We start from the raw sequence: 24,197 nt of genomic DNA on the forward strand, positions 1-24,197 counted from the left end.
CATATAAGAATTGGACCAGTTGGAGTAATGTTGAAGTCTAGAAAGAATGCACTGTATGTTTAGCACAGGTAACTGGTACTGAATCTGAACTCTTGGATTAGCTTTCGCCTGCTCTGAGTGCTGTCACAACACAGCCTTGCTCGGATTAATGCATCTTCACTGTTTCTGCATGTCTGTGTTACTGGATAATGTGTGGGTTGCTTGTTTGTTCTATAATTCTAAGTTTCTTTTATGATCCGTTGTGGGATAATTGTTTTCCTTTTTCGGGGCCTTTTTGAGAAAGGATGGGAAAACTGTTGGAGGCAATTTATTGTCCAGAGTTCTGTGTAGATTTCTAGATAAAGTTCTGAGTAATAAAGCAGTAATCCATTTTCATAAGAGAAAGCTCATGCTTTTTTAACAACAAAATTTACTAGTCAAGAAAGTAGTATCTCTACATATATTATCTTGTCTTGTATTCTTATGTGCCTTGTAGAATTTCTTAGGTTCTCATCTCATTCCGTAAAGTATGCTGAGTAGAAACTTCACACTGCTGAGACCAGTGGCAGGATAGTGGATTCAGGGCTTCACCCTGCATTTCCAAGAATAAAATACAGGCTCGTTCTACATATCTTCTGTTCCGCTGATGTCAAGGGAGTTGTACTGTTGAAAAGCTTGTGGGATAAGATCTTACAGCCTCTTTACCATTTTTTCTGTGTTATTATCTACAAATGCTCAAGTTGGAATATGATGGTGCCAGCTTTTTACATCAACACATCCAAAGGAAAGTGTTAGACCTCTCCAGAATTGTTTGTCATCAACTTGCATATCTGCAAAACATGTCATGATTTCAGAGCATGCGCACTGGCATGTGACAAAGAGGAACTTGCAGATAAATAGATCTTTATTCCACTGCAAAAACTGTGCCAATAAAAGGCTGGAAAGTGCCAAACTATTTTACTGTCAGCCAGAATAATACCGGATTTCAGTGTAATAATGGACTAGCTTGAACTTAGAATGGATGAACTTTCCCAAACGAGTTTGTAAATTGAAATTACATACAGCTCAGCAAACCAATCCTAAAATATATGGAATAGAAAAAAATTTCCTGTCTTGTATTCCTACAGCCAAATCCAGGACTAAATAGGTCTGATTTTCTTTTTTGTTTTAGGACAAGTTGTATATGCTAACCATTTCATAAATCTAACCGGAGAGAATTTAACCAGTATCAGTTTATTTGAAACACACTGTGGAAATCTCATATCTGATTTAATAAGCTTGTCCATCAACAAGTATATAAAGGTAACTTTTTTTCTTTATACAGGACACAGGCAGTTAGATGCTTGTATTGGTAATCATATGAATTAGATATTGCACGAATGCATAGATGACTTCTTATTGCTAAGTTTTAAGTGTTATGTATGGATTTATATCTCCATGTTTTAAAGAGTGTTATTTGTTAGGAGCTCAAATTGAGTTATATTTATTCATGACCATCTGGCAGTTGAATGAGAGAGTAATATTGAAATGCACTGTGTACAGAGCAGAAGTGAGTGCCACATTTCCTAAGTTCAGTGTTCCAGGTTTAATGCCAAACATGGCACAGTCTAAAAGGTTTAGAGCTATAGATGCAAAAAAAAAAAAAAAAAAAAATCTTTTCAAACTCTCTCAACAGGAACAAAAAGAGAATAACTGTAATCCTGGCAGTAAGCTAACCGGACACTTACAGAATGTCATATTACAGTTTATTGTTGCACTGCTCCTATTTCCGCAACCTCATCTTTCTGTTACAGAGCTTTTACGTTTGTCAAGGGAAAACTTGTCCTTCTCTCTTCTTTTCTTTTTCTTTCCTTCTATAGCTGCAGTGTTTTTCTCACTCGTTTTGAGTACTCCAAAGCTAGAAAGTCATAATAGCTCCATATAGCAGCTAGTAAAAGAGGTGCGTAATCTTCTTTGACTGTGTCATTGTGAAACCTGCTTTAGATGGGCATGTGTGATCCATGAGTGCAAGACTGAACTCTGAGAATAAGTAGCAGTGACCACTGTGTAATTTATGTTTTCCTAGTACAAAGACATGAAAAATGGAGTCCCCCTTCTCTCATATTACTGTTTGGGGGGAGTGGGAATGGCCGTACTAGCATTAGATAACTGTTCTTTTAAACTATCTTTCTGTAGAGAACTCTGTTACCTTTTAAAATCAGTTTTATCTATTAAATAATCAGATAATACTGCAAGTGTCTCCCCCGTCAAAAGGCAAATAGATGAGTAATTTTTTTAAGGGAAGATTCAAATAGTATCTGTCGACCATTGTGCTTGATGGTAGGCTTTGAAATGTCAGATGTTAAAATGACAGATTCATCCTACTTCCACAGAGCCACATTACAAAGAGAGAAGATTGTTTTGCCACCGCTTTTTCTTCAGCTCTCCCTAGGCTTGGGCCGCACAGCTTGAACTACTTCTGTTTGAGATTCGTTTCTGAAGTGGAGCTTGCACTTGAACTGGATAATGTGTCTTCAGCTGGTGCCTCCTCTAGTATGCATTCATTGCTATAATCCAGTAATGGAAATAACGTCCCTCAAAATTGTTGGAAACACAACTGATACCCATAATAGATGACACTGTCAGCTCGTCACTAAAACATGTCATTAAACTTTTGGCTGAGAATATTCAGAAGTGCAGCTCCTAACATTTGTGAGTATCCTTGGAAGGAGGGGCATAAGCTCTAATCCTCCAGACTAATATTTTCAGATCTGTTTCTTGGGCAGCTCTGGTATCAAGACACTTGACTTGGATCATGTACTAAGCCCATTGTGCTCTGAGATACATTTGGCAGAGAAATATATATCCTTGGATATCTTCTTTCTGTTTTCAGCAGCACATCTTTGGCACCAGAGCTCTGTTGTCCCAACAGTACCACATTTTGAGGTTATAACCATTCTTCCCAAGATACTGAGCTCAGGATGTTGCAAGCGGAAATCCAGACTATCTCTGAAGAAAACAATGTCTTGGTTATCCTTAGTCTAACCAATATCTGTATGGTGTCTTGCTTTGATACGACCAGCCAAACTATATCCTGGACAGATACTGCACATCCGCAGAAGAGATCCTGCTATCTTGTAGAAGACCACGGTAGTAGATGCAAGTAGTAGATGAAGAAACCTAGTTGCTGCAACAACTGGTACTCCATGTAGAAGGCCTGAAGTTCTCACTTGTAAGATAGTTTGTGTACCTAATGCTTCCATAAAATCCTCCAGTGTTATAGTGCATCTGTAATAAGTAGATTGCTCCTTTCTGAGGGATCTGTTTTGCTCTTTGGTGATGAGTCATAACCAGAGTATTTTTGAGGCGCTTCAGTATTGGGAATTTAGTAGTTAAATAATGAATTTTTCAACAGACTTTAGTGGTCACACTGATGTTTATTCTCAAGATAATATTTACATAAGATTAATTCAGGTTGTTGAGAGATTCCCATAACAGATCTTTAACTAAAAGCGTGAGGAGGCATAGGCACGTGAAAAACTCTAAACAGCATATGTGGAATGTGAATAATAGAATTATTTTAAATATTTCAGTCTTGACCTCATGATGCTCTTAAATCAATTGTCAGGGTCCACTCTGGTAATTTCACAGGGTAAGCAGAGTTCTTTATAGAGAGAGAAAAACAAATTATGTGTCACACTTATAAATACATATAAATTCATATTTATAATTGTGTTCAGTATTTAAACCTGATTTGGAGCTGTATGAAAGCAGTAGTTGTAAACATATTCTAAAGGTGGATGATAAATAAGAAATCTGTATCCTTATAGAATATTATATGAATATATATATATATTATTTGAAACTATTGGTGATATAGTTATTCTTCTAATTGTGAATGTGGTTTTTAGTCATTCACTCCCACTTCTGTAATGTCTGTTTCACACAGCTACTGCTGTCACTGGCATTGCGTATTTTGATTTAATTTTTAATTTACACCATTAGGTTTCCAAATTCAGAAATTATTTTAAGTACCAGTGTGATTCGCGAATAGTTGTGCAGGAATGGATCAGGAAGAGCATGAGGATATAAAAATTCAGGATTCATCTCATCAGATCTAGGTGTCTAGGAGTTAGTTGGCTAAACTAGTCACCCTAGGTTCTTTTTATTGTCAGGGAACGGTAGCAACAGTTCTTTCTCCTGCAATGAGTTAGATGAATTAGTCTCTCTAGGTGCCCATTCCCCTCTATTTGCTTTAGAGGAGTGTAGGTTGATTATTCAAACTTGGACTACTCATTGTTTAGGGATAAATTGAGTATGAGCTGCTTTGTCTTGCCTCTCTTCTTTCTACATTTCTGCCATTGTGTCCTTGCTGAAGGTAAAATGTGCTGAATTATGCTATTTAAGCAAAGCTTTTCTCACTATTTTTACCACCTCTGAATACAGTTCAGTGGATTCATAGGTCCTAAGACAGAGTAAGTAAAGTTTTGTCTGTACTATGATTATTTCAAATACAGTGCTGGTAGGTCTTAAAAACATTAAAGCGTACAGAGAATTTTTATGTATTTAGCACTTCCTTTTGCTGTTTTGCTTATTTTGTTTCACAATTCAAGGAATGTAAAACTGAAAGATGAATCACAAGAAGACTACTTTGCATTTGAAATGCATCAGTCTGAGTGAATTTTGTTAAATATGGAATAGTAATCAAATAACGTACATGACTTGAAATATGCTGTTTTCTGCATATTAAAAGAATGCCTTGCAGTAAATTTACCAAAAAGCAGATTTTGTGAGATGTTGTGGGAACATTAACATCCTCATGCCAACAAAAACATATTCTACTAGCATTATGCCTACTCATTAAGGATTTTTCAGTTAAAAATAACAACAATAATAGCTATTAAATCATTTGAAATCTTTGTCTTATCTTCCCAAGAACATCAAGAAAATCTAATCAATCATTTTCTTTTTTCCTTCCTGTCAGACAGTGAATCAGTATTTATTGCAATTCCTTTTCTTTTAGGCCTCAGAATCCCATTTTCATTTGATTAAATAATGTTTGAAAATGGCTCAGAAGAAACTAAGAAATAGCACAACCTGTAACTTATGTAGAATTAGGAAACAGTCTTTGTTGTATGAGAGACATATTTTGGATGTTAATGAAATAATGCATTTTCCAATATGTAATTGTAGCTATATTATTTAACTGCAAAAAACCCAAACAACCAAAACCAGAGGAAATATTGGTACATAAAATGCAATTTCAAAAATAGCACTTCTCTGAATAATTGTATTGCATATTCTCTTTCAGGTGAGACCTTCTGAGGCTCTTACTAGTCACCATTATCCCTGTACCTGCATTAAAGAATTATGGATTCTACTTATTCAGCTGCTGGACCACAGACATAAAGGGTCTCACACAGAGGTAGTGGAATAATACTGTTACATATGCATGCATGTTACATATGCAATACAGTTGCCAAATGTTCTCAGATTGCCGTGAATGCACTAGTTCACATATCTGATGATAGAACTGAACTACATATTTGCTTTAGGAGGACTGCATGCTATCTGTGATGCTTTAGGCTGCCGTCTTGAATGTGCATCAAGTCTTGACTCTAGATTTGCAGTGTACTGTTTGGTTATGACCTAGGGCACTGATAAGGAGTGCTCCTTGTGCTAGGGAAAGCAAAGCAAAGGAATAGACTGTGAAAGTTGTATGGTAGAACAAAAGAAAAGAAACCATCTTTACCCATTTTTAAAAAATTTTGTTCTTATTTGCCATTTGTGTTATGTCGTGCAATGCTTCATCTCCAAGCATTAGAAACACTGGTACGGTCAGACCAGTGATCCATCTAGCCCATGTTTCTGTCTTTGATACCCATACCTTAACTACCTATACAATTTTTGAATCTTGTAGTTGCTGACTTCTTTTGATGTCCCCTTATACTTTTATTGGAAGAGCCAATCACTACCTGTTCTCCTTCCTTATACCAATATGACTTTATATGTCTCTTCAGTTTTTTTCTGATATCTCCTACCTTCTGCTTTCTCTAGGCTGAGGAGTCTTACTGTGTTCAGTCATTCTTTCTATAGGTGCCATTCTCTACCTGTGGTCATCTTTGTCACCCTTCTCTGAACCTTTTTCCATACTACTACATCCTATTTCGAATGGCAGAGTACCAGGATTGCATGCAGTATTCCAAGTATGGGTTAGGTGGCCATATGATTTTATACATCGCATAATGATGTTTTCTATTTTGTTCTTTTTCTTTGCTAATATTTTCTAGTGTTTTGGTTTTTCTTTCTTGACTGCTGCTTAGAATTGAGCTGATGTTTCTCTGAATGAATATTAAGAAGTGTCAAAATCCTTTGAAAGTTTTCTGAAATAATCTTTATAAAAACCAAAGCTGCCATCTGCGCGATAGTATAGAATGAAGTACTTCACAGTAGCGTGTTTGTACTGATAGCTATTGACTCCATTAATGACAACAGATGTAAAGGTAAACAACACAAGTGAAACTTCGTTAGTGTTAAGTGTTTGACTAGCATTAGCACTTTGAAGCATAAGTTGGGATCAGGACCCGGCTAAGGTGGGTGAAATACAGGTGCAAAGAAGTCCCAGAGAATTTCTGTATAATTAGGGAAGATAGGCACAGGCTGTAAGAAGAAGTAATATTGTGGTATAGACAGGGATCTGAGCCAAAGAGAATTAATCAGTTTGTCAGTGCTAGAACACACTTGGAACAAAACAGGGAATTTGAACCTCGGTTTGCTGTCTCTCAGACTGATTCTCTACCACCTACTACTATATTCCTCTTGGTTAGGTTAGTCTGGCACTAAAAGTTTTTCAAAAATCTATTATAAAAAGTCTTCATCAAAGAACTCTAATCTCTCTCATGTGAGTGTTGGTGCACCATCCCATCTGCACATCATCGTTCCATCAGCTTGTAATTTTGCCTGTGAAGTATCACACCATGTTCTTGTGTGTTTCTTCCTTGTAACCGAAGCTTGTCCTTTCACATTGCTTTATACTGGCATGAGAGGACATTCTAAAGTAGCTCCAGGTTTTCTCTGGTAATACTGAACGCTTTTTTTGTCATTTTCTTTAAATGGCTGTCATCTTGCTTGTTCTCTGTAAAAGCAAATTAATCAATAGGACAGTATTGTAGAGAAAATTGTTAACATAGGCTTTGTTATTTAACACTGTTCAAATTTACTTTTGCATTTTCTACAGTGTTTCTGGAGCTTGGTGAACAAAACTCTAAAGAATATCTTTGAAAGGCCAAGTAGTTCTGAAAGGATGTCTGGTTTTGAAACAATTCAGTGTAAAGACCCATTGAGTTTTACCTGGTGGATTATTACTCATCTGGCATCGCTCTACCAGTTTGACCGTAATGGAAATCTAGATGAAAAGGTGCGTATGATTTTTTCTAAATACCTAAAAGTTATTATAATTTATTTAGGTCGCTAACTTTGCTTGGTTATTTTTGTTGACAGAAGACAATTCATGTTGTAATACAGGAATTTTCGCACTCCTTAAAAAAAGTCCTTTAAGGTTGGTGGTGTTAAGGTGTGCTTTGTACAAGTCAGTAAACATTCCAGGACCCCCTGATGTATTCATGTTGTACACCAGATATTCAGTAGATTACTGTACTAAGGAAACTTGAAATATCCCAACTAGTTAGTAGCACATATACTTAATGATGTAGCATATGTTTTAAGGCTGTCTGCCTGCAGCATAAATGCTTCACTGGGTTTGTTATTTTAGGAACTGAACACATTAGGTTGTACTATATGAAGTATAAACCTCAAACATTAACTGTGTAATTGTTAATGCTGCTTTTTTTTTTAAAAGTGGTAGCTCTGCTCTGGATAAATTCCAGTCTGTCTAATTGCATTCCCTTTGCATCACAACAATGGCATGATGAGGTGCATATATATTTGTGTATATGGCTTAATTTTCTGTGTTGGTGTGGTACCAATAGGCACTGTCTAATAACTGTTGAATTCAAGCTTCAGTTTAGGAAGTTCCGGCAGTAAATTGCAAGACATTTGCTTTTAGAAGATGGCCTTAGATTTTCCTACTGGCTAGTAGGAATAATCCCCGATTAATCAGGTTCTTGTCTGTGAATCTCATTGTGGGAGACTTGACGTTACCATGCATTCTGTAAGGGGCCTAGATGAGACCTGCATGTGCCATTCCTACACCTGTAAGATGTATGTAGGGCCATACTCTGTACTGATGCATCAAATTCCTTCATGGACCTCGCTGCAGTTTTCTGCAGTTCTGGGGTCATGTAAAGCCTGACCCTTCTTTCAGTCTCTTACTCTGAGATTCATCCTGCTTAGTTTTAAGTTTCTAATCATTAATTGGGAAGGAAATAGGCACTTGCTGAGGCAATTCATCCATTTTGAGAAGTATGAAGGCTGCCAATTTTTCTTAATTGACTACAGAGGGAGCTGCCTAGAAACCAGAGAGATAGCTGAAGACCCAGAAATCTAGTTTTTTGTGGTTTTTTTTGTTGTTGTTGTTCTCTGATAGTTTTTTTGGCACTAGGGAGAATCAGGTCATGCCATCTCCTGTCATCTGTCCTTCGGTTCTTTTATCTTTTGCCTCATTGTAGTGTTTGGTTTGGTTTGGTTTTTTTACATTTCGGCTGGATTGCTTATATTCCCTAGTTTGCCAAGCATCAGCTATATATGGCTTCTTCCACAAATTGGGCTTAATTGCCCTTTCTTGTGAAGTGTCTTTTATTATTTGTAATTTAATAGTGTGCATTAAAATGGGAAAGGTCATACCCTTTTTCCATTAAAATCTTTACCATGATTTCCTGTCCTGACTTAGGACAAAAGGTTAAAACCTTGAAACATGTTTGTGAACGGCAGATCTGTAAAGAGGGAAGAGTCTGATCACATGAGTTGATCAATTTGTTTTGATAACTTAAAATCCCCCCCCTTCATCTCTAGATCTTTAAAAGCATTAGTATATAAACAGAGAAGGAATGAAAAATGTTGAACTTCTGTGAATGCTTTTAATCCTAAGTAAAATTAGACTTTCTAATAAAAGTAAGAATTACTTGCATTGATTTTTGTCTTGCAAATTTCCTGATTTGTCCAAAAAAAAAAAAAAAAATAGGGAAGGTGTGATAACTCAGTGCTTGAATACTTAGTTGAAAAACTGATGACCATTTGTGGTGACTGGAGGACTCGATGAATGTGAGATGCTTATGCTTCTGCTGCTTGCAGGTTGACAGATCCTTTAGGATCCTGTGGCAGGCTGCTCATTATCACGGGGTTCAGTCTTTTCTAATAATACCATGGCAAAATGAAGCAACTTCTTACACATTTATACAGTGTAAAATTGCAGACCACGTCTGATTGTTACACTGAAGGTTGTCTCAAGCTTCCCCTGGTTTTGCCCTGTTACTACAGTAGTGGGGGAGGACCACAGTCCATAGTGTATTTCAGAGGGACATCGGAAAGAGAATTACTACACTCCCTGCTTATTAGAGGAACTTAGATGGAGAGAAAAGGTTATTCCCAGGTTGAATACAGAAACCAGTGTGAAGCAGACATTTATCCTGGGTTTCTTATATTTTATGCCCTAATCAAAATGCAGTGATACTGTTTACTTTGATCATTGGATTTTTTTCCTGTCTCTCATACTGATACATACTATGTATTTAGCCTCGTGAGAGACTATATTTTACCCCAGGCACTATATTATTTAAATAAGCCAAACAGATGTAGAATGGAAAAAAGGATTCCTGTTGTACTTATTTTAAAGTAGGAATCTGATACGTGGTGACAGGAAGTGACTTGCCCAAGATTAAATAATATTTTTTCCTTAGAGCCCACCTGGGAGAAGAGAATTTCCAAGTCTCGATTTGTAAATCATGCGACCATCCTGTGCACGCTCCTCTTGATGTTTCCAGTAGTCTTTATGTTCAAACTGTTAGCTGTGCTTCACATTTTTCTGAGTGTGGCTGTGAGTTTGTCCAGAGATCCCTGTTCTCTGAAGTGTCATGGGTGCTTACAAAAAATCTATCAGTAACAACAGTGGTTTTTCACACACCACAAGAATGTAATCTGTCATAGATAGTTGATGGTAACCATATCTTTAGGTTCCCCCACCCCCCGAATTACAGCCTCAAACATTCTTTGAACATCATAAGATAAAATAGTCCATGATATAAATTTGTGAAGTCAGTGGAAATTACATCAGGGCTCAATGTAGTCCTGTTTTGTTGGTTAAACATCTGATGCGATAGCTTCATGACACATGCTTTCTTTTAATTAACTGTGATCAGAGGTGGGAGGGTGATGTGTCATAATGATGGTTATTCATGTGCTCTGTAGCAAAAATTGCCTCTAAGCCTATGTCATCTGCGGAAGATTTTCAATTTTTTAATGTGGTCTGCATGGCCTTGAGGTTATTATGAAAGCTTTTAAAATTCTAAATAGGTTTCAGAGTTGCTTCTTTTTATTTTTTCCCCTTTAGTTCATATAATGTAACTTCAAATATGCAATGATTCACATATATTGAATATATATTTCATACACATGAAACCATTTTTTTTAAGCTAGAAAATTTTGGCCAGGTTTCTTAGAGACTCTGTTCTGAGGGATGTACAGTACATGTCTCTTTCCATAACCCCCCATTCAGGTCCCACTTCACTCTTCTGAAAAGCAGGATTTGTACATTTAAAAACCAAATGGGACCTGATGAGAAAATTTGCTACTTCTGAACATTGCAGGGGTCAATTTTAATATACTGTGGGCTAGGGAAATATAGGCAGAATTACTTGGGGCTAAGAATTCTTGCCTTTGAATAGAATAATCTGAAATGACTACGTGTCAAGATACGCAAACATGAACTTCCAGCTGAGAAGCCTAGTATGGCTCTTCCAGGTAGTCAACTGCTAGTCCTTGCAAAAGTTTCTTCCTGCAAACCCAGAGGGTCTCGGCTCACGTTTTTGGTTTTAGCTGCACTTTTATGCACTGTAAGATCTCCAGGTTCTGTTGATTTTAGGACTCTTTGGGGGTGGAGGGAGGATGTTGTAAGCCAGCAAGTTTGAAGTAAGAGATGTAGATTCTACGTATTCTCTGAGAAGGATGGATTGTAAACAGTTGCCATGCCATATTGCCAGTGTAGCAGGGAATAGTTTTAGGATGTAAATTTAGTGGGATTTGAATGAAACAAGTCTGTTAAGATAGAGACAATCGAGGCTAAAGAAAGAGTGCAGCAGGTGGTTTGTGTCATTCTTTCCTGAGTTTGGGCTGAACCTGGGTGCACTGTTGTAATCAATTCCAGTTGGCGTCAGGAGTTTGGCCTAGATTACTCCAGGATCTTGTAAGGTGATCTGCATACTGCAGATGAGCTGGAACTTTGGCAATAAACACCTTTTGTATAAATCATGTGTCCTTGGACTATGGGAGCACTAAAAGCATGTTCTGAGCAGGCTGATCCAGACATTCAGAGGTCTCATAGCCATTTAGTGTGACTCTCTAATATCTACTCATCTCTGACAAATGTGGCTTTTGAGCAGTTGATTAGCTTTACTTGGAGTCTGCAATAGGACTATGCCGGTGTGTAGGTATTCACATAACATCAAGCTCTAAAATACAGCAGTTAAAACAAAATTGATGGAAATACTAGCCAGAACTGTCTGGGAATGCTGATTGTGCACTTCTGGGTTTTACTCATTATTGAAGTGCTGCCTTTGCTCCTTGGCTACTTGTTGATGCAGTGGCCTCTCCTTCTGACAGGATGCTAGGTCTGGTTTCATGATACAAAGGCTTTGGCATCAATAACAGCTTAAGAAGTCCTGTTTACCACCCTAGGCATTATATGCCCTCTGCTGTTCTGGCACAATTATTTCTGTCCCTATTCCATGACCTAGGTCAGGCCCTCCTCCCTTTTTCGTTCTTTGTTTCTCTCCTAAAGCTCTGGGTCGATTCAGTGATCTGGTTCACACTGTGTCCCACAAACAGAATTACCAGAACAACTGAGCAGTGGCACGCTACAGCTGTGAGGGCAGGAAGAGCAGCTGCCAGGATGAGGAGGAAGGAGTGGGAACTCCTTAATTGATACTGCTCAAGTTCCTGAATCGTGAAATCACAGCTTTAGTGTAACTTTCTGCAGATCTGTCCTTTCATTCATATTTGTTCCATAAACAGTCTACAGGCTGCGACTTGGTACCATCAGCAATGTTCCAGAATTGTCTTTTTCTTGTTGTGCAAAAATGGAAGCCACCAAGGAGTCAAATTGTGTTACATAAGTATTAGTGCCTCTTCTTAAAGAGTTCATCTTTAGAATTCTCTCAGTACTCTTTGGAGTTCTGTGTGGAATTGTCACCAAGTCACAGCATTAAGTAGCGTAGTCAGTAGCAGAGGAGGATGGGGCACGACAGTGTTGCTGCTGGGAAGTAGTTACATTTCAATTACCAAAGCATAAGATGCTCTTTATTGTAAGCTCTATATGGACATTTAAAGGACATATATCTGCAGAATAATTTACAAAGCTTAACAGTTGTGATAGTGGAGGGAATGAGTAAGGCAGGACAATGATGAAAGTACTATGTTCACACATCTAGTTATCTACACAAGCTGTATCTACACAAGCTGTAAGAGATGATTTTTGGACCTCCTAGAATTGTAAGTATGTTGGCTTGGTTGCCTTTTATTTTTTTTCCTGGGAAACAGCCTTAGTTGCAAAACTTTCTACCGTTTTCTTTCCCACTTTGCCTAAATATATTTTTTTCTCTTCCTTTTTAATATACTTTGCCATGCAACTCTCTTACTTCACTAGCATGGTCTAGTTGATTCAAATGGATAGTCTTCTGTCTTCCCAAGCCGAAGAATATGAATTATGGGCCATATTTGACCTACCCTGTATTTTTTTTCTATCTATATAGGCCATTACTATCTGGCCAACCCCTTACCAAATTGGCCAAAACAATCCTTAATGTTTGGCCTGGGAAAAATGAGTTAGAAATGTTTTTTTCTTTGAAAAGGAAAAACAAGAAAAGGTGAGATTATACCTTTTCCTCCTTACCCCTTATATCTTCCTTTTTACAGAATGTTACAGAAAGAAATTGTAAGACATACTTACTGCTTGTACTAATCAAAAATGCCTGACTGTTTTGCTTCTTTACTAAAAGTGAAGGTGGGGATTGCAAATGAGTCACTTAAACCAGTTTAAATTGCGTACTCTTTATTTTTGGCTCTTTATTTGTTGTTGAGGCCTGATTTTTGGGACAGATATCAATTACATTCATAAAACAAGCTGTTTTCAGTGATGACTACAATATCCTGTCATGAAATGAAATATTTCTGGAAATCTCTTGCCTGCTTATTTTCATGTTACTACATAATGATTCCTGTGAGGAATACAAATGCTGATAATCATTATTTTTTCAGAAACAGAAGGAATCCAATTGGAAATTTGTGGAAGAACTCCTTAAAAAATCCACTGATGCTCAAGTAAGTGTGTAAAGGAGAAAATAATGAACAAGGAAAGTGTCAGGGATGCTTTCAGGAAAAGACAGCACATGAAACGATGTCCAACTAACAAGTGTATTTTTGGAATTCTAGTGTTTTTATCACAGGTAAATGAACATCCTTGACGTAGCTGAACTATGGCAGTATACAGTTCCCTCCTTGTTAGCAGTTACACTTGCTTTAAAGTGGTTGTGCTTGATGCTAAATTGTCAGATAAAGGAAAAAGATAATTATCCTGGAAGGGTAGGTATATGGCTACTCAGACAAGATGTATTCAGAATAAGAACTGGATGCTTAGAAAATGTAAACCAGATGCTGAATGTAAGGATATCAAGTTGAGGAGACATGATGAGGGAGATAGTCAGTTGCATTGAAAATTCGGCTATATCCTCATCACAGCGGGAAGGTGACTTGCCTTGCTGAGCAATTTGTCTTACAGGCTTGAATCAAACTCTTACTGATAAGGTTCTACTTTCTGAGCACTCATTTCATACCTTATCATTTTTCTTTCTGCAGAACTGTTAATGCAATGCTTCATGGCCCAGAGGTCAGAATTGACCTCCTTTTAAAATGCTTTTACATACACTGTTCATCACGTTTTTAAATATGTTACGTTGCAGCTCTGTAAATTTGTTCTGAAGTGGCACGGTACAAATTGCAAATGCTGTATCAGCAACACCTATAAAAATAATTTCTTTAATTTGTGTATGCTTAAGATGAGAATAAACATGCTTATTTTTTTATTTGGTCTCAGATTAAATAAAAAAAATCCTGCAAAGTTCTGTTGTTGAAAGCAGAAGAGAAATCAGTTCTTTTATTATTACTGCCTTGCTCGTGCAGCAGCAACAGCTGTGGTTGAAGCTGGAGTATGGAACAATACTTGTTACAACTACAGTGTTTACAAGAAGATATTTTGTAGTTCTTAGGATAGTTGAAACAATAGGGTATTAAAAAGTTGAAAAATCATTCTATACATAAACTCAAACATTTGTTTATGTAGTCTCTCAGCTTAAAAGGTTAACTCTTTTTGAATGATTTCACAGTATGTAACTGAATACACACACTGTGCATATACATTAAAACTACAGTGATGACATCACTTATTGGATGCTTACCATTCTGTGAGAGAAACTGGAGAGATTTAGATGAGATGAGGCATAAAAACTGTGAGTAGCTTATTAGCCACCTTCCTGTGTTGCATCTTCTATGTGTCAGCAGCCTGAGAAACAGTAAGAGGACACTTGTAGTTATGTTTTTCTTCAAAATGTTCCTCTTTTCTTGTGAATGTTTATTATTTTGAATAAAGATTGCTCTGAAGTTGAATTTACGTAAAATATACAGCGCTTTGATGCTTCTGTTAAACAAGTATTGAATTGTAGACAGTTTAGAAAGGCAGCTAGATGGCCAAGTTCAGAAGATTTGAATCATGAGTCAATCATGACACAGTAATATGAGGCAAATATCTGTTTTAATTTCCAAAGGCAACCACTGTTGGAATTAAAACAAACCCTCATTTGCCAACCATATGTTTGCAAGTATTACCAACTGTCTAAGGAGCCGTCTAGTTTATTTCGTTTTTTTATTTGTTCATTTTTTTTTTTTCTTGCATTATGGAGTTAGCTGCTTGTAGGAAATGCTCCTTGGAGAGCATTAGTCCCTATATGTGATGCACAAGTGCATGTAGGTACTTTTATTAAAAAATGCATCCCGCTTCCTATCCCTGCACACCAGCTTTCTTGACAGTGTCTAGAAAGGAGATTTTCTTTTACCAGTAGACATGACCATTTCCTCTGTTGATCTGTCAACTTCATGTGGCCACTCTTACCTTTTATCTTATCCTTTTGTACCTCTGAAGTATCTGCTGAGTGAGTATTTTTGAGACCAGAAAATGTAGGAATGAGAAGCACAATGAGATATCAAGAAGTCAATAATGAAATAGAACATGGAGAAGCAGGAAAAAGCAAAAGGGACAATAGTGCTCTTTGACTGAACAACAGGACAGTATTGATGATACTGCCCACTAACACTTGGCTTGAGTTTGTTAGTAAATCCTACCTGCGCTATCCTTTTCAGCATATACCCTCTGTTATCTATAGTAGAGATGCACAGTAATAGCTGTGCAAAATAAGTTAGCAGAAATTGTAGTGCCGAATCACTCATTGGCAAGAGAGGGCAGGAATTGGTGGTTAGAAACTTGTTTTTTAAGTATATGGGAGCTTAAAAACTAATCATGTTTAGTACACAGTATGTCCATCAACCTCATAATCCACTTGTGCTTGCTGCTCCCTAACTTCAATAGCTTGTAGACTATACATGTTCAGAAGGAGAATAGGAATATACAAAGGATGGGGGGGAAATGGAGATGGAATCAAGTATGCATAGTTTTGTGTGTTCAAAAGCATCTGAAAAAGGTGCAGATCTTTTGCAAATGTAAATTGATAATCTCTCTCCTACCAGTAACTGTTAATTTCTCTTCATGTGAGCTTCAATTTCTGTGTTGTGAAAAGATGATTTAATAGGCACCGTTGCAGACATGGATTTTGAGGGTAAGGGAGCATCATGAAAGCAGAGAAAAGAATGGTCACCTTTGATGGTGAATCAGCAGAAGCTGGAGTTAGCTTTAACATTGTTAGGACAGCTAAGTATTGGGATGCAAAAATGACTAACCAGTGTTAAACCTGCAGCATTTTGGTAGTTTCAGTAAACTGTTGAGTTTAGTGATCCCGAGCACAGCGAGGGCAGCCCTCATGCGGGCAGCAGAGAGCCTGAGCCACCTTCATCCAGCATATGCCTGATTTTGAGGGTGATAAAGACTTCCTGAGGTGTCCCATGTCCAGGTGAAGGTGGCAGAGGGGTGCTGCAGTGCTCTGACTCCAGGTAGGAACTCCTTCTTTATAAGGTTATAGTCAGCCTGCTTCTGTGCAACAAAAAGATGTGAAGGTGCAGTTCAGGTTAGGGGACCAATGGAGATGGAAAGCAAAAATACTCTATTTGTGAGCTGTAAATAAAGATAGGAGCAATAACGGATACCTGGGCAAGTGTAGAGTGCTGCTTCCTTGGATATATCCTTTCAGCTTCAAACAGTTGGCAGACTGGTGAGTTTCTCAGCCAGAAACTGCTCTCTTTTTTATAATAGTTGATGGATAGAGTTGAAGACAATTGCTTGTGTGAAAGATCTCCCATTTGTATCACAAAAAAGGACATTTATGGGGAAACTAGTTACATGAGGTATTCCCTACTTCTGTTGTAATTTGAATTTCTGTTACTGGGCTAATGACAAAAGTAGAGCTGGTTCACAATTCTATTTGTACTACAAAATGAAAATTGCTGTACTAGGAATATTAACATAGCTGTATTTGTATACTAGGCAACATCAAACTGACTAAATTTATGGATTGTCAGTATAAGATGAATTTGTGTTTACAAAGTTTTATTGTGAGAATCAAAAGCTTTTTTGTTCATAAGAACTAATAGCAGTCTATCTTATTAGCCTTCTCTCATTTTAGAAAATAAATGCTTCATGTTTCATTTCTACCTCAATTTTGTTATACCTTCACTATATTTTTTTGTTTAATTCTATGCTAAAAGAGATACAGAAGTATGTGTTCGAGTTCTAGGAAACCAATTTTGTTACTACAGTAGGAGGTCATAAGAGAAAAATGTTGTGTTTAGATAGTACTATCATTTTGATAGTATCTGGTGTTCCTCCCTTCTGCGATAAATTAAAAGCTGACTACCTCAAGAGTTATGATAGTATTTCCAGCAGTGCAAGAGACCATTTTAAGCAAAAGAGCAATGAGAGAATCCATTAATCCCAGGGATATTTGAAGTCTGGAGAACTCTTTCATATTAAATTTGAGATAAAGCCTTCAGTACTATCTTGGTTTTGGAAACTGTTCTAAAACTATTGTTGGGCAGAGAAATAATGGTTGAAATTGAAGCTGCTCACAATACCATGTTTATTGTTGAATTAATTTAACTGAAGCAGTCATTGTTTGTTGGATTAGATCCTGAACATAATCCTATGCACAAATTACAGCTTTAAGACTAAGCATTCCCTTTCTAATGGGTGTGTGTTTTGGTTTGGTTTGTGGGTTTTTTTTGGTTGGTGGGTTTTTTTTTTTACATCTTTCGTAACTGGGTAGATCTCTCTAGAGAAATAGATATGTTCAGCTGCAGTTTTTTGTTTTATATCATGACTCCTGCTTTTATTCATAAAAAAAAAATAGCAGCTGTTGAAAATGGCTGTGGTTCTGTCCCTTGTTTTTTTGTATAAGACTGTTATTTTGGGAAGACTACTGATTTAATAGTTACAGTTATGTCGTATATAAAAACAATACTTGAGGATCACCTTTCATTTGTAGGCATTTTTATTATAGTTGAACTATTATTCTGTACATCTTTTAATGAGTCTCTCTTGAAGAGTTTCTTTTCTATTTCAGTGTTTTTCGTATGTTGTTATACATAATGTCTTGAATATATAATTTTCTATGACAACTGAAAATGCCTTTTCAATTTTCAAGTTGTTTTAGAAATATACCACTTTAGAAGCCATATGCCCTACATTAATTCTTCATGAGAAGAGAAGGCAGACATAATTAGAAGTTATTGTAGATGATTGGTGTAATTGTTTACAGTGTTCTGATAAAGTGTAGCAAATAATGTTTTCCACATGAGTGTATAGCCAGGTAGAGATAAGTTAATGAGTTACAACTCCTTTGTGTAGCATTGAAAACAGGAAAAAAAGCAGCTATAAGACATAGGAAGCCATAAGAAGTAGCATTGTGGGTAAGAGCAGAAGTCCTGCTCTTCTAGTAACAGGTACTTAATGAAAGACTATTTTAAAACAACAACATCAACTAAACAAAAAAAAAACCCCCAACAACTAAACCCAACACAATCTAATGCTATCTTTTTCCATCATCTGGCATCAGTGATTTTTTTTATTATTATTCTTATTTTTATTTTTATTTAAGTGTTTTCTGAGCTGGGTGAGCTTGGGACATAATTCAGGACCTGGCACTGTAATTGGAACTGAACAGGATAATTTCCCAATATTTATCTGAGGCATGGTTTCCTTCATTCCCCTTCCTGGGGCTATGATTTTGAGTCATAAAACTCCTCCTGTATCTTTTTTATTTTTCTTACCCTTTTTATTCCTCTCTAGCTTATTTTATGCAGTTAGAAATTCCAGGCCTGTATAGTGTTTAGATGTATTTGAAAGCCAGAAATAGGTCAGGGGTTTCTCTTGTCACAGAACAAGTTTGCTACTATCCCAGAGATGTGTTAGACTTACATGTGTAAAAATCTTCCTTTAAGACAACTACACACAAGCTGGTCCACTAAACCACGTTTATAGTCAGTGGAGACAATAAAGCTCTTCCAGGGCTTATCATCCTATACTTACCATCCTAAAGTAGATGTCTAAAATAGGCTGGATTAAACACATGATTTCAGTCTGAACATGGAGCTCCTAATATCCTAGATCCAATGCAAGTCCAGTTTTGCTGACATCAAAAGCTGGATGAGATGAATCCCACTCTCAGTACCCCACGATTACAACCTGAATGCTTCGCTGTGTTCAAATTGTTTGGCGTTTCCTATTTTCTTTCCTATGAGCCTTCTTCCTTTTGTGTGCAAAATTTGGAACTGATGAATACGACAAATGTGGTGTGGGAAGTTTTTTGTCTGTTTCTGCCCCCCCCCCAGTGTTCAGAGACTTATTTACCATTGATTTAGAGTTGTCTGGGATGTTAGAAGTATAGCCATATTGCAGAGGTTTGAGAAGGAACACGATTCAGAAAGAAAAGATACTCCTGTTTGGAATATTATAGAGAGAAACATAAGCTCTCAAGATAGTTGCACCTTCCCTCTGTATCAGTGGTGAATGAGCTTTCCTTTGGACTTACATGACACAAGGGCTTAAGCGTTCAGCTGACTCATGCATTCAGTATAGCTAATGCCCTGCTTACTGTTTTGTGAGGTTCTGTACCATGCAGTCATGTTTCAAGTTAGGCTTACAATATTGAGTTGGCTGTTACCTTAATGTGTCTACAACTCTCTGACGCCTGAAATGGTGCATGATGAACTATTATATTGACTGGATTGCAGGATGCAATTGTCAGCTTTTATCTTCATTGCTCGTATTGGCAGATGCATTCACTCAACATTATATAATTAAAAATAATTTTTATATTAGGAAATGATTCTTAATAGTCTGGTAGTATTGGGTTATGTGTAGACAAGGTGATGCTCCCCTCCTACAATAAACTTCTTATTCCCTTTTCAAGACTGGTGTGTTAGAGGAACACTTACGAATGCATCTTCAGTGCTGTTTGACTTTGTGTAGTTTCTGGGACTTGAACCTATCTATTGTCACCATACTCTGGGATTATTACAGCAAGAACCTGGTAAGTAGATGAATATATAAAAATGTAGAATTGCGTGTGGACGGTCCTTGATTTTTAGCAATTAATTCTGATTCTCCTCTAGCCAAGCTTGATTGCTATACTTCTTTAAAACTGACTACTCAATGGCAGTATCCCTAAATTTGCTATATTTATTTAAGAAATCATGTTTAAATGTATGTTATGATCTATTACATTATGTCACAATAGAATGAATTATATTAAATTTTTACTCTTATTTTTCATCAGGATTACTGATTTTAAGATCTTGTAAAAACACTTTGCACATAATTACAATGCATTTTTATTTTTTGAGTTGTGGTAGGAACATATCCTGTTTGTGTGAAGGATTGCATCTTATTGCCTTTGGAATATTAGCGTTTATTGTTACTTATAATCTTTTCTGTTTTCATTTATTCTTTTAGAACAGTTGCTTTACTGTTCCTTGGCTTGGTCTGAAGGGTCTGGCAAATGTTAGTAAAACTTCTTTGTCAATGCTTGAGTTGGTAAAAAGTTGCTGTTGTGAACAGCAGATCCCCACCCTGTACAAGTCCAGCAACAGTTACTTCATTTTTCTCAGCATTTTGGCACGGATGATGAAAGCAGAGAACAGTGGCGTGCATCCTTGGAAACAAATTAAAGGACGGTATGGCCGCTATTTGATTTGTCTCATGTTGTAAGAGGTCTAGTTAGTCAGACTGCATGGCCCTTCTAGCCACATACCAAAGCAAGGGTGGGGGTACTGTGCTCATGAGAAAGTAAAGGGGATGAGGGATCCAGGGTGATTCATAATTTGAAGAAAGCAGTTGTTCCCTGAAGTTTCTGTTGCCAGCTGAGGCTGTGATAGGGTCCAGGAGCTGGGTCCAAGAATCACCTTGGCATCCATAGCCTGTGATGATTTACTTCGTCCCACAGGCCAGGAATTTGGTACACTGGCAACCTATGCAGTGGTACAACCCTATTGCCAGACAGGTAATGTAATTAAAGCACAGAAATTCTGTTTGAGCTGCATGTAAGCCATGTGTTGTCCAAGAACATGCAGACTGGCTCTTGCTAGACCTGCAATTTCATTTATATTTCCACTTTCTTTTTCATGGTTTCCAAAATTTCTCACAATATTTTTTTTGTGAGGGTTTTAATTTTTCATTTAATTTTGAAACATACTCATTAAGAGGTATGGTCGGTCATGATATTAAAAAAACATAAAATATATATGCTTTAAATCAAAATCCTGATATTTTGTATACTTACTGAATCCTTAAAACTTTTATTATAGCAATGAGACTGTACTCATTACGTTAAAGTCAGCATGTTAAAAGTGCTAACTTTTTAAAAATTTTTTTTCATTTTATATAGAAGACTTAGAATTAGTTTTGTTTTGATTTTTTAAAAAGATTTTATTAATACTTAATAAAATCTTTTTGTATGCAAGTAATAAATATATAAAAAATGCACATGTGTATGCACACCTTACAACGTTATGTGGTATGCTTCTTCCAAGAAAGAAGGGTTATCTTGGCTATCAGAAAGGGAAAATATGCCTAATGTCTGTGTACACTTCACAAGTTGTTACAGTCAGTAAAGTTCGGGTTTAAGAAGTACTACAGCTACATAGAAACAAACATGTTGTTGGATGCTGAATCAGTGTCTTGCTTTAGTTAGTAATTTTAATTAGCCTGCTCTGTTTTTACTGAAAACAAATTATACTTACATTTTTGTGCTATTATAGGTTGTTACTTTCCCTAATTTAAGAGAGGGAATAATAATACAAAACACACACTGTGTCAGACTGCTCAACCAATATCCGTCATTTCTACCTTGAATAAATCAATTACACAAGTAGCAAAATTTAACAGCCTGCAGCTATGATTTTGGGATGAACTCTGTTTTCAGCAGCTAACCAAGCATTAATTGATGCATGAAGAACGTAAATGCCTGTCAGTAGTAATTTACTACTAAACAACATTAATTGGATTTGCTGTAATTTTTGGTGGCTAGATTTGATAACCTGAGCACCACTTCCAACTATTTTTCCAGGTGACAGAATAGGAAAACAGCATTTATGGATGTTTAACTACTGTATGTGGAACTTACTTTAAAGGTGAAGGATATACGCAAGGTTTTAAACACACAAATCAAAAAGATAAGCAAGCCATTTTCATCTTACTCCTCTGTTGTAGGAATGGTGACATTTATTTAAAAGTCCAGATCAGAGCAAAGGTCACAGAAAAGACGCCTATGTAAAAGCTTTCTGCTTTTTGTCAACCACTTTAAAGTTGCAAAGTAGCAGTGCTTCTCACCATCAGCTACGTATGACTTGAGCACTGTCATATAAGCAATACAGCTTAAAGTTTCTTAACATCTTCCTGCTGGAGAGAGGTTTCTCTCCCAAATGCCTCAGTTTCCCTGTTTTCTCCCAAACTTGTAGTGCACAGTCCATACAGTAGGTATGCAATACAGGTCAGTACAGACTTTGGTGAAACACTGTGGAGAAAAGGAGCTTTCCATCAGAAATCTTCCTCTCCCTTTTACTGCAGGTAGGTAAGCCTTTGATCACAGTGGCTATGGTAGTATAACATAAGAACAGCAATCAGTAGCTAAAAGAAGGAGGGTCCCTGGTCTTTTTTTTTTTGGAATTTTCTTTGTGCCACATGAAAATAAGGGAGTTTCTAGGGAAGAAGTTGGGGTACAGGAATTGTTTGTGGTTGTGAAGGGATGCCACTTGGCAACTTCCTTTCCTAGCAGCCCTCATGGGCTAAATTTGATTGATGTGAAGGCATGGTATGGAGGACACCCATCACAGACAAAGTAGAGAAAGTCTGCTACTAACATTGTGCTCAACTTTGTACTAGAGGCTGGGTAAAGGAGAAGGGTTAGGCTGTACCTGGGATTGAAAACTCTTAATGTGTACCTTGTATTAGGAGCAGAAAATGAAGTACCATGTTTGTTCCTCCAGCCAAAAGAGTAGAAGAGGGGAGGGAAAAGAGGATATTTAAAATTTAAGGGTTATTGGAAGAGGATGACTGTAAACTAAAAGCATGAAAATACAATTTTAGTCTATCAAGCAGATAGAAAACTGCATACTTTTAAGAAACTTTCTCTTTCCTCTTTTTTTGGTTTGTTTTTTTTTAATGTAGAATTTATTCCAAGTTCCATCGGAAAAGAATGCAGGAGCTGACAGAAGTAGGGCTGCAGAACTTTTTTAACCTGTTCCTCATGCTGGCAATTGTTGCAGAGACAGAAGATATAGTGAGTCGAGTGTTGGATCTTTTGGATTTCCTGACTCCATCCTCCGTCACCGTGTCTCAGAGAGCTCTCATCTGGAGAGGTCATTTTGCTTTCCTTTTGATTTATGTTGAGAAGAACATGGACATTAGTGTCCTAGCTGAGAAACTCTCAAATTCTTTCCATGAGAAGGCAAAGGAGTTTTTAGTAACCAAAAATGACTACACACAGAAACAAAATCTCTGGACTCTACTTTCAACCTATATTGATGGTGTCCAAGAAGTGTTTGAGACCAGCTGCTACTTGAGCCTTTCTGAGGAAAAGTTGCTAAATGATGGCTTTACTATGTTGCTGCCTGCTTGTCGAGGAACTGAACTGAGTATGGTCCTAAATTTTCTTCAGATTGTTCTAGCCAGACTTCGGTAAGTTATTTAGTTAAATTGTGGCTACAGACTGGCATGTTGGTTTTGTGTTTAGGGTTAAACTGTAGTTCATGTTAATTTCTTACTGAAATATAGTAAAAGGAAAGAGAAGTCTCTGGAGGACTGTGAATGATATGTTAAACTTCAAAATCCACCAATACCTCACTGCATTTAGAATCTTAGAAATGTTTCCTTACTATTTCAGGACATTAGGTTTGACATCCCTGATACCTTGTTATGAATTAGTGGCTCTGTAGAAAGTCATCCAGTTGCTACTATTTCAGACAATACCATCTTTCTTTTGGCACAGGAAATGTCAAAATTATTATCTGTACTAAATTACTTAAGTTAGGGGGTTTTGGTGTTTGGGTTTTTTTTTTCCTTTTTTTTCTTTGGTGAATCTATTCTATATTTCAGACTCTTCATTCTATTTTTTTCTCTTTCACCAAGGTTGCAATCAAATACAACGGTTGTGGAGATTTAAATACTTGTGTGGGGTTCGAAAGGAAAGAAGGAAATCATATTTTACCACTTTCAAGCAGTTTTGCTTTGATCTACTAGTTCAGTTTTCAACATCCACAGTGCCCTTCAATAAGCATATTTTTGTCTATTGATGTCTTTGAGAAGTAGTCCTCCAGTTTGAAGCCCAAACTGCTGTTTTTAATAAGATATTAAGAGG

The 24,197-nt window shown here is 36.9% G+C and overlaps 1 protein-coding gene across 2 annotated transcripts in view; it reads left to right on the plus strand.

Annotated features, from left to right (window-relative positions):
• MMS22L (MMS22 like, DNA repair protein) overlaps nucleotides 1–24,197 on the plus strand; it is a 94,652-nt gene that overhangs the window by 11,155 nt on the left and 59,300 nt on the right. For both annotated transcript variants that reach the window (XM_050893818.1, XM_050893817.1), the window contains exons 7-13: nucleotides 1,151–1,281; nucleotides 5,270–5,383; nucleotides 7,196–7,375; nucleotides 13,384–13,446; nucleotides 19,755–19,874; nucleotides 20,297–20,517; nucleotides 23,009–23,518. In XM_050893818.1, the coding sequence (XP_050749775.1) occupies nucleotides 1,151–1,281; nucleotides 5,270–5,383; nucleotides 7,196–7,375; nucleotides 13,384–13,446; nucleotides 19,755–19,874; nucleotides 20,297–20,517; nucleotides 23,009–23,518 (1,339 nt within the window). The remainder of the gene's footprint in view (nucleotides 1–1,150; nucleotides 1,282–5,269; nucleotides 5,384–7,195; nucleotides 7,376–13,383; nucleotides 13,447–19,754; nucleotides 19,875–20,296; nucleotides 20,518–23,008; nucleotides 23,519–24,197) is intronic.

This window comes from Gymnogyps californianus, chromosome 3, assembly GCF_018139145.2.
Source record: "Gymnogyps californianus isolate 813 chromosome 3, ASM1813914v2, whole genome shotgun sequence".
NCBI classification, from domain to species: domain Eukaryota; kingdom Metazoa; phylum Chordata; class Aves; order Accipitriformes; family Cathartidae; genus Gymnogyps; species Gymnogyps californianus.